The sequence below is a fragment of the Dendrobium catenatum genome, unplaced genomic scaffold, assembly GCF_001605985.2.
Source record: "Dendrobium catenatum unplaced genomic scaffold, ASM160598v2 fragScaff_scaffold_118, whole genome shotgun sequence".
Classification (NCBI taxonomy): Eukaryota; Viridiplantae; Streptophyta; class Magnoliopsida; order Asparagales; family Orchidaceae; genus Dendrobium; species Dendrobium catenatum.
The window spans coordinates 882,480-893,136 of NW_021318580.1; the positions used below are offsets into that span (position 1 = coordinate 882,480).

General features: G+C 31.3%; 1 protein-coding gene across 1 annotated transcript in view; it reads left to right on the forward strand.

Moving 5' to 3' along the window:
* LOC110108239 (V-type proton ATPase subunit a1) overlaps positions 1-526 on the forward strand; it is a 111,647-nt gene extending 111,121 nt beyond the window's left edge. Inside the window, exon 19 of the mRNA XM_028697919.1 lies at positions 471-526. Within this exon, the coding sequence (XP_028553752.1) occupies positions 471-525 (55 nt within the window). The 3' untranslated portion in view covers position 526. The remainder of the gene's footprint in view (positions 1-470) is intronic.
* Positions 527-10,657: the final 10,131 nt, after the last annotated feature.

Sequence of the window (10,657 nt, forward strand, 5' to 3'; positions counted from 1 at the left end):
AGAAAAAAAAAAAAAAAAGAGATTGGAGCTTTGATAGGGTTTGGATATGATTGAAATAATTATATGTAGTAGACAAAAGTTGACCTAGTTTGACCAGAGTTAGGTCAAGTTAACCAAGTTAACTATTGATTAGGCCAAGGTGATCAGTCAAATTCAATTTATCATGAGTGATGTTCAGAGTAATTTGGTGGAGTTCAGAAGGTGGCTCAGAGTAATGTTCAGAGTAATTTGATGGATTATAGGTTGGATTGAGTTGTTGATGAATTGACATGATTGATTGAAGTTTCATTGAAGTAATTTATTGAAGCTGGTTTATTATCAACTATCGAGTTGGAAATGAGGAGTTTAGATAGTTCGGTGTAATGACTTGATATAAAAATGATGTTAGCTTCAAGTACATTCTTTTTATTAGTTTTCATAATTTTTTTTATTTTCTTTAATTTTTCCAGTACTCCTATTGCACTACGCAGGTTCCATAAGGAGCATGACAATAATTGGTCAGCTATTACAGAGGACCTCAACTAAGGTACACACCAATTTTCTTTTATAGCTTTATATATACCTGCATAGTCCCTTTTTTTATTTTTATTTTTGCTGATATTTTATGTTTCTTTGTGCATGTCTTAGAAGTGCAAAAAATAACGTCTTCCAAAGAAATGGAGCAAGAATGTTGGAGTAATGAAGCATCTAAAAGCATGATTTAGTGATGTTGGCTTCCTCTTCAAACATAGATCTAGGAGATAATCCTTGGTCCTTTGTGATTGATATTGTTTTTTTTTTTTTTTTTGTTGGTGCAAGCTTATAAAAAGGTGGAATTTCATATTTGGATATATAAAATTTGAATCAATAAAATAAAGTAGTTTTATAATTTCTAGTTTTAAAAATGGTTGCCACCTACCTAATAAATTTGATATGAATCGCCGAATGAAAGTTAGTTGCCTCTATAATGAGCGAAGCTGTCGAAGGTTTTTTTGGCAGAGGCATCTCCATAATCACTTTAATTTTGTTGGGGTCAATTTAAATTCCTCGATGGAGAATGACACACCCCATAAATTTTCTCATGAAGCGAAAGCACATTTGAGATGATTCATCTTTATTAAATGTTTCCATAGAGATTTTAAATGTATGTAATGAAGCTAAATCCATTTTATAATAATTTTTTTTTTTAAATATAAGTTAAATTATGATCCTTGGGTTTAAAAAAATGATTTATAGTTAAAAGACGTCTCGAATTAAGCTGGAAAAATCAGAATATATTCTGAATGCATTCACAATTATCCCCTCTAAATTTCAGATTAAATGAATGTATATTTAATGTGAAATTAATGAAAATGTTGTTTATATATCCATTAAATCAGTTCCAATTTTATTTAAAATAAGAGGGGATTTTTTTTAATCCATTGAAACCAAAATCATTAAAATGCCTTAAAAATGAATTTATTATGATTTTCTGAAGTTTAATGTGTTAAAATTAATTCTTAAAAGTCTTTTATTAATTAAATGGCTTCTCATGGAGAAGAGGGACCACATAGAGCTATTTTAGGATTAATTTGGTCTTAAACAAGGTTTAGAAGCTTCTAGGTTATTTCAAACAACATAGGTGAGTTGGAATGGAGGGAAATGGGTTAGATTAGGTAATTTTATCATATGAGCTTCTTTGACCATTTGTTGACTATTTGACCAATCCACTTGGTCAAGGAAGCTATGGTGGCAAGTAGGAATGTCTTGGGGTTAGTTGAGGTGGCTCAGAGGAGGTTTGAAGTAAAGGGTTTAGTGTATTAGCAAAGGAATTCATAGGTGACATGGTTTGACCATATATGGTATCTTAACCAAGTTAAATTTACCATGGCTTGATCCATGGCGGATTAGGAAATATTCAAACCATGCAAAAAAAAAAAAAGGATTGGAGCTTTGATAGGGTTTGGATATGATTGACATAATTATATGTAGTAGACAAAAGTCGACCTAGTTTGACCAGAGTTAGGTCATGTTAACCAAGTCAACTATTTGATTGGGCCATGGTGATCAGTCAAATTCAATTTATCATGAGTGATGTTCAGAGTAATTTGGTGAAGTTCAGGAGGTGGCTCAGAGTAATGTTCAGAGTAATTTGATGGATTACATGTTGGATTGAGTTGTTGATGAATTGACATGATTGATTGAAGTTTCATTGAAGTAATTTAATGAAGCTGGTTGATTATCAACTATCGGGTTGGAAATGAGGAGTTTATATAGTTCGGTGTGATGACTTGATATAAAAATGAGGTCAACTTCAGATACATTCTTTTTATTAGTTTTCATAATTTTCTTTTTTTCTTTAGTTTTTTCAATACTCCTATTGCACTATGCAGGTTCCATAAGGAGCATGACAATAATTGGTCAGCTAGTACAGGGGACCTCAACTAAGGTACACACCAATTTTCTTTTATAGCTTTATATATACCTGCATAGTCCCTTCATTTTATTTTTTTTTTGCTGATATTTTATGTTGCTTTGTGCATGTCTTAGAAGTGCAAAAAATAGAGTCTTCCAAAGAAATGGAGCAAGACTGTTGGAGTAATGAAGCAACTAAAAGCATGATTTAGTGATGTTGGCTTCCTCTTCAAACATAGATCTAGGAGATAATCCTCAGTCCTTTGTGATGGATTATGCCTTTTTTTTTTGTGCAAGATTTTAAAAAGGTGGAATTTCATATTTGTATATATAAAATTTGAATCAATAAAATAAAGTAGTTTTATAATTTCTAGTTTAAAAAATGGTTGCCACCTACCTAATAAATTTGATATGAATCGTCGAATGAAAGTTAGTTGCCTCTAGAATGAGCGAAGCTGTCGAAGGTTTTTTTTGGCAGAGGCATCTCCATAATCACTTTAATTTTGTTAGGGTCAATTTAAATTCATCGATGGAGAATGACATACCCCATAAATTTTCTCAAGAAGCGAAAGCACATTTGAGATGATTCATCTTTTTTTTTTTTTTTGAAATTTGCAAATTGCATTAAAAAAGAAACTAATTACAAGCTACTTAAAGATAACATTCGTTCTTTAACAAAGAAAGTAAAGAAGAAGGAATGTTATTAAAAGAAAAGCTATAGAAAAGAAAACTATCTTCTAAAAACTAAGGTAGCACATAAATCAAAATTTTTTATCCTCTCAAACATGATCCTCAAGTCACTCAGGTGATCATTTTGGTCCATGCTTTTAACGATAAGGTCATCTACATAGCACTCTATTGTAATCCAAAATCAATAGCTTATGATTTTGATGATAACAAATATTATTGGATTTATAATTTGTTTATCTTGTTATTATTATTGGATATTTATTTTGTGGATATTCTTCTTCATCAGTTTTGAAAATGGATGGGACTTACCTAACATATTTGATATGAATCGCTGAATGAAAGCTAGCTTCCACTATAATGAGAGAAGCTACCAAAGGTTTTTTGGCGGAGGCATCTCTATAATCACTTTAATTTTGTTAAGATCGATTTAAATTCCTCGATGGCGAGCGACATACCCCATGAATTTTCTCAAGAGACCCCGAAAGCACATTTGAGGGGATTCATCTTTAGATCAAAATTTATTGATCCTCTCAAACAAGGTTCTCAAGTCACCTAGGTGATCATTTTTGTCGACGCTTTTGATGATAAGGTCATCTATATAACACTCTATTGTAATCCAAGATCTCAATCTTATGATTTTGATGATAATATATATTATTGGATTTATACTTTATTTCTCCTGGTATTATTATTGGAAATTTATTTTAAGAACACTAACATTTCAAGTACATTGTAAACTGTGTAAATGGATAGACTCAAGATGGGTAAAATAGGTTTAATATTTTTGCAAGAGTCTGTATTTTAATTTATTTTATTTTCTATATTTCTTATCATGTAAAAGGTGTGTGCAAGTTTTGTAACCATGTACATACAAACCGGGGAGGATAATCATGTGTGTTTAACTTCAGTGAAGATCGGCCAGTATGATCTAGATCATACTGTACGATCTGAGTAAACTAGGGATTAACTAAATCATTTAATAATAATCTAAGTTTGTACTAATAATATTGTATAATACAAATCGTATAGAACGATTAGTAAACTCAAAAAATTCTGCAGCTAATCACAAATTATATAATATTTTAAAATTTAAAATTTGAACTAATCATATTATATAATTAACATTATATTATTTGATATCATTAAAGCTTGCTTAATTAAGTCCTCTAATTAGGCAATTGGATCAAAATTAATTGATATTTTTATATCCTATTGTACGATGACCTTCTTCATACAACAAGATCCAATTTTCTCCAAGGATGGTATTTAATCACCACCAATCGTATGAGATGAAATCCCATTCGATTGAACAATTCATAATATATGATCTTGACATCGTACTAGATGATCAGTTCAAGAATTATAATTAATAGTACAAACCATTGTTCATCATATAGTACTAATAGGATAAATTAAACTAATCATATTGTACAATCATAAATGATAGAATTGAAAATTTAGGGTTTTTTGGAAGCCTTGTATTTAAGCTTTCTTATTAGACTTTGAAAAAGTCTTTGATTATTAAGAGATTTACTGTGAGAGTGGTTTGAGAGGTTGACTCCTTAATAGAGCTTTGAGAAATTGAGTGAGAGGGAGAAGTGGTGTGAGGGGAAATTACACGGTTGTTCCAAGCAAACTTCTACCTTAGTTTGTCCATGTGACATCATTGATCTTTGGGTTGCATTGGGAAGAAAGACTTTAAGGCCAAAGATTGTCAAGTTCTTTATCTCACCAGGATGGTGAAAAGGATTCTACGTTCTCTGGTTTATCAGAAGGGTGAAAAAGATTACAGGTTCTCTGCCTCACTAGGAGGGTGGAAAAGATTTTGGTACTCTACTACACCTGGTTGGTAGAAGAGATTTTGTAAGGGCGTCTTTGCCTTATTATTGGAGCTAAAGGTGTGTCAATAAAAAATTTAGTGCAATACCCAAAGAGGAGGACTTTAGGGAGTGGATGTTGGTCAAGTTTTGATCAAACCATTTGTTTGCTAGCTTTGTTAAAAAGTGCAAAGTAATTGTAATTATATTTTTTTGGGGGAAATTTTGAATATAATTCTTTTAAATTTCTTTTAGTTTTATAGATGAACTCTTCATTATGAATAATATACCACCTTGGATGGTGAAAACATTATTCCCTAATGGGTTCAGATTAATAAACAATAAATTTTATCATGACTATCATAGTCAAATTCAAGAAGGTACTATATATGATCCCGGAGGATCAAAATAATATTTGATCAAATATTTAGCTACAAAAATCTAGTTATATTATCATTAATTTCATATTTAAAGACACTTTGATAAATAATATATCTATAAGGTGAAAGACAATATCACTTATTGTCCATGGTTTGAGTATGATGATGAAAATCATATTTGATCATAATTTTCCCAAAGAGAATAATTTCCTTTTTCCATTCTATTTAGGAGCTAAATAGACTGGAGTTTTATTGTTTCTGGGGACTTAAATCTTCTATGAAGAAAAGCCTTCGTAGTTAATTAGACCGTATGAAGATTAGGCTTCCTATGGATACTCTTGGTTAAAATATTGGTAAAAATTTTATTCTTGAATTTTCTAAGAGTGATATGAGAGTGAGATTAGAATTTTCAATTTGGATTAGATCAATTTTTGAACACTTATTTTGGAGGTCAAAGTATGAGAAGTAGGATGCATTTTGTGATTTTAAAATAATTTAGAAATGTCTCAATCTATCCTATATTAGACTTTAAATTTTGAATGAGAGAAATTTTTATTTTATTAAGATGTTGAATTAGATTCTCAATATTGGGAACTTATAATTTTGGGTTTGACCTGGATCCTAAATCTAATTTGGGCACTAAATAATAGTAACCTGAATGTAACTAATGGCATGCAAATATGGGCTTAACTCAGCCTAGATTGGATAGAGAGGTAAATCACCTATGAGCTTTAGAATCATGTATCTAGTGAGTATGAAGATGGGTAAGGTTTGTTGCTTAAGTTTTGGAGAATTTAGGGTTGACATCTATTGAAGGTCCTAAGTGGCCCCTCTACTTATATATGGTGGGATTTATGCTCCATGTAGTCAAATTTTATTTATTTAATTTATTTCTAATGCAATGCATACTAATTGACTCTTGTATGTAAAAATCATATTAATGAACTTTAAAATTTTCATTAGAAAATAGGTTTTTTTCTAAAGATACACAACATCCCCAAGACATAGAGACACCCTAATAAGTTAGGTGTTATGTTATGACCCGTGGGCGGGAAGTGCCTAGCAATAAAGAGAAAGTAAAATATGAATGCATTAGAACTCCAAGGCATTCCAGGGATTACTTCTTAGAGAGCATTTATCTTTCTATGTGAGCCTAAATTTTTTTTATTTAGTTAACCCATAGGTTTCTAATTTACCAAGATTTGGATCTCAAAATGGAAGGAACTCTCCCCCAAATGATCTCCTTCCTCTTTGGATTCTAAATTAGGCATAAAATTCCCTATTTAAGTGACTTTCACAACTCTTGAATATAAATTATATTTTATAAAAAAACCCAAATACAACATGCATGTTATCCTAAGCAGTTTATATATAAAACCATCATCCTAAGCATTTTATTGGAAATTCATTGCTCATATCTGAGCAAGCTCAATCACTTGGCCATACTTTTCATTTTAAGTGGGGCTTAGCATATTTAACACCAATAAATTTTATTAGTTAATTTTCAATTAGCCCCATTTTTATTGTCCTGCACAAGTATGACCACTTGCAGAAGATTAAGTTAGCATCCAAATCGCTCTAACCTAGAAAAATCTAGCTCTCATCATATCAATTCATAAATAATAGTCATATATAAATCATCACATCATAACAACAGGAATCACATTAATTATAACAACCATCATGTAGGGAAAATCGTGTAAAACCCATGAAAATCTATGTCACATATAAAACAAGTATAAAGGAACATCAGTCTAGCCTAAAACTAGAGTTGGTTGTCTTAACAAGCCATCTATAATGTGTCATGAGATGTTGTTTAGAGTTTCTTTAATAGTTTATTTTAGTTTGTTATAGGCCAAAGGGAGTTTAATCTGAGTTTAAGTATATATATTTTAGTGATCATTTTAGGATGTGTTTTAAATCTTGAAGTTGATTAATTATTAATTTTCCAAGATCCTAAATTTTAATTAGGTGTTTTAATCCATAAGCCTTGAAATCTAATTCATTTGTGTTCTCCAAAGGGAATCTAACATAAGGTGTGAAAGCTATAATCTATTAATGATTTGTAATTAACTATTTTGGTTAAATAATAAATTTCTTAATTTATACCAGTGTCGTGAGGTTGATTTCACCCTCCGTAGGGCTAACTTAATAGCCATGTAGACCTAGGTTACAGAGTAGTAGTCATTATTATTTAACTAATTTTTATTGGTTTAAGCTAATTGTTAATCATTATTAAATTTATTTAGTATTTTAAATAAATTTTAAACTATTTATTTTAAATTAATTATTAAATTTCTCTAATTATTAAATTAAGTCCAAATTGAAGTTCGGTGATGGAGATTTTAATTTTACTAGATTTAGTATTCAATTAGGAGCATTTTGAGCTATTTTTTGTATTCTTTGGATTTAATTTTGATTTATTACATTTTTTTTAAGTTTTAGGCCTCTTAAAGAGCTGGTTTTTACTTTGATTAATTTCTGACCGAATGAAGTCCAAATTTAGTGAAATTAAAACCTAAGATTCATAATGCCACTAAGTTTACAATTCCAGAGTTTTACCTATATTCAGTATGTGTAGAATTTCCTAAGATTTTTTAAAATTATTTAGACAATACTATAATTATTTTTTCTAGCTGTCACTAGTGTTTCAATGGGTAGTTCCAATGGGGTCTGAATCTTTGTCTGTCTAACCCTTACACATACAAAACCATACAACAAAAAAACTATTAAAAAAACTTAATTATTTAGAAATTTATGAATTTTCAAAATTATGGGTTCAAATGGACTTATGACTTTGAAAATTTAAATCATAAAAATCCAGATCAAATCAAGATTTAAGAAAATTATTGAAGGTAAACAACATGTTCAAACATTTACCATCCAAAATTGAGCTCAATTTAGCCACTGGATTATGAGAAAATTAAGAAAATATGTTTTTAAACAATGTTATTTTACTCAAATTTTAGTGGACAAATATTGTTGAAATTAAAAAAAAACTTCTAGAGCTCAAAACCCTTACAACGAGCCAAAGAACACTCAATTTGGTGGATATTTAAGTTTTTTTGTGATGTTCTTTTATCTTTTAATGGCAACGGCCATTCTACAAGTGACACGTGGCACGTAAGGTGAATCGGCAACATGCACAAGACATGTGGCAAGCTGTGGTTCATCCACTTTCCATTTATGTGCATGATCTAGGCTGTCTGATCCTTGCAGATCAGAAGGATGACAAAGATTTCCCCACGTCGTCCAACTTGGATCACATGCATGATTCCGTTTGATGGTTCGTTCATTCAACGTGATATGCGCCATCAGATCACAATAAACGCATAATCAGACAGTTTAAAACATGTGATTTTATATAGTTCAAAAATAACTATAATTTCAATTGCCCATAACTCTCGATTCAATTGTCCAAATTTAATTAAATTTGAAACTTAGTATCTACTTAACCAGATATTTCAATTCCTGGAGTTTGGAGGCCCATGCATTGAGATCTTTGATTATTTTTTATTTGATCATAAAACTTCAAATGGGCATAACTTACTAACTAATGGGTGCGTTTGGTGTTTATGGGCTTGTTTTGCTCCTAGAGAGATCCTCTTCAACTTTGTAGAAACTCCAAAGAGCTAGTTCTTACTGGATCAAAAGTTTCCTTCAAATCTTTACTTTCTCCATCTATTTCTATCTCTCTCTCTCTCGCTTCACCAAAATGGGCTTTGGAATCTAGGAAATGGTAAGAAGCTCTGGAGAGGCTAAGGGAAAGAAGTTGGGGGGCTTTAGATAGCTGAGAGAGTGTTAGATTTTTGAATAGGTTCTTTTGCCCACTTAAATCCTAGTCTTTGTTTTGGATGTTTGACACATGTCCAAGGTGGTTGAGAACCAGAGAAGAAGTATGGGGGATTGAGATGGACTTATTTTGGCTCATGTGAGGGGAGGGGACCACTCTTTACCCCGTTATGCATAGCCAAAGGGTTGGGCTTATTTTGGAGAATCCTGGAGGGAATGGATTGGTTAGGTGGCTGGGTCATTTGACCATATTTTGACCCATTCCCCCATCTCAACCCATGTTTTTTTTTGTTGACTTGTTGACCAGTCAACTAGTCAATGATGACTAGTATGGAGGTTGGGAAGGCCATGCATGATGTAAAGATAGATTCCAATGGATTTGAGCCCAATGATTGGGAGTCTACATGAGTTTGACCATTCTAAATGGGTTGAACAAGTCTAACCAATGATGACTTTACCCATGAGAATGTCATATATGCATGGGACATGCAATCAAAAAATTTTGATGATTTGAATTGGCTTGAAAATGATTAAAGCATTGGATTTAAATTTGTTTGGGTATATGGTTAATTTGGTCAACCATGATTAACCTAGCCAACCAAGTCAAATCATGGGTTGGAGTTTGGTTCAATAAGTTTAAAATAATATTTTGGACCCAATGGAGGTGATCCCATGTAATTGTGAGGTCTCATTGCATGAAATGCATGTTTGGGCCCTTAAGGGAAATTTTTATCAACCATAGTTAACTTGGTCAACCATGTCAAATCAAGACTTGGGTTTGGTTCAATACTCTCTAAATGATATTTAGAATTAATTGTAAGAGTTTTTAAAGGTTGGTTTAAATAAGCCATGTTGAGGTTTAATGGAAAGACTTATTTTCTCTTCAAGATTTTGGGGTTTGGTGAGCCCATGGCAACCATGGTCAACCAAGTTCCACAAAAAAATTAAGTTTTGTGTTTAACATGTCATAAGGATGATTATAAACATGTTCAAATGTTTTGGAGAAGGTCCCAAGGTCAAATTCCATAAGATGCAAAGACTAGTGGCATGTGTTGTAAATACTTGAAAGTTTTACAACCTTTGGATTTCAATTGAGTTTTGGGGGTTAGTGATCTTGGATTGAACTAAAATTTGGAGGGTTGATCCTAGGGAAATACCTAATAATTATGCAATTTAAAATTCATGAATATAAGATTATTTGATTTGGTTTTGAGGTGATTGCAAAATCACCCAAAAAGGATTATGGGACATAGGCTCTTTGCCTTAAAATTTGGTTCGAAGTTCTGAATTTTAGTTTGGTTTTGGATTTCATTGATTGAATTTGATTTACCCACATCAATGAAAATCATTTAGGTGATTGTTAGTGATTGAGTGGAAGAGATCAAGTGTTGGCCACTAGGTGGCCATTACTTGAGGGAATTTGAATTTGGTTAAAATTTTGTTTTGAATTTGGATTTGATTTTTATTTTATTTAGTTAACCTCACATGAAAATGATGTCAAGGCCACTATAAATTTGGTGTTCTAGTTCTACTTTTTTTTCCATATTTTATTTTCCTACATTTTAATTTTCCTTATATATTATATTCTTGCAAGTATTTGTTGAG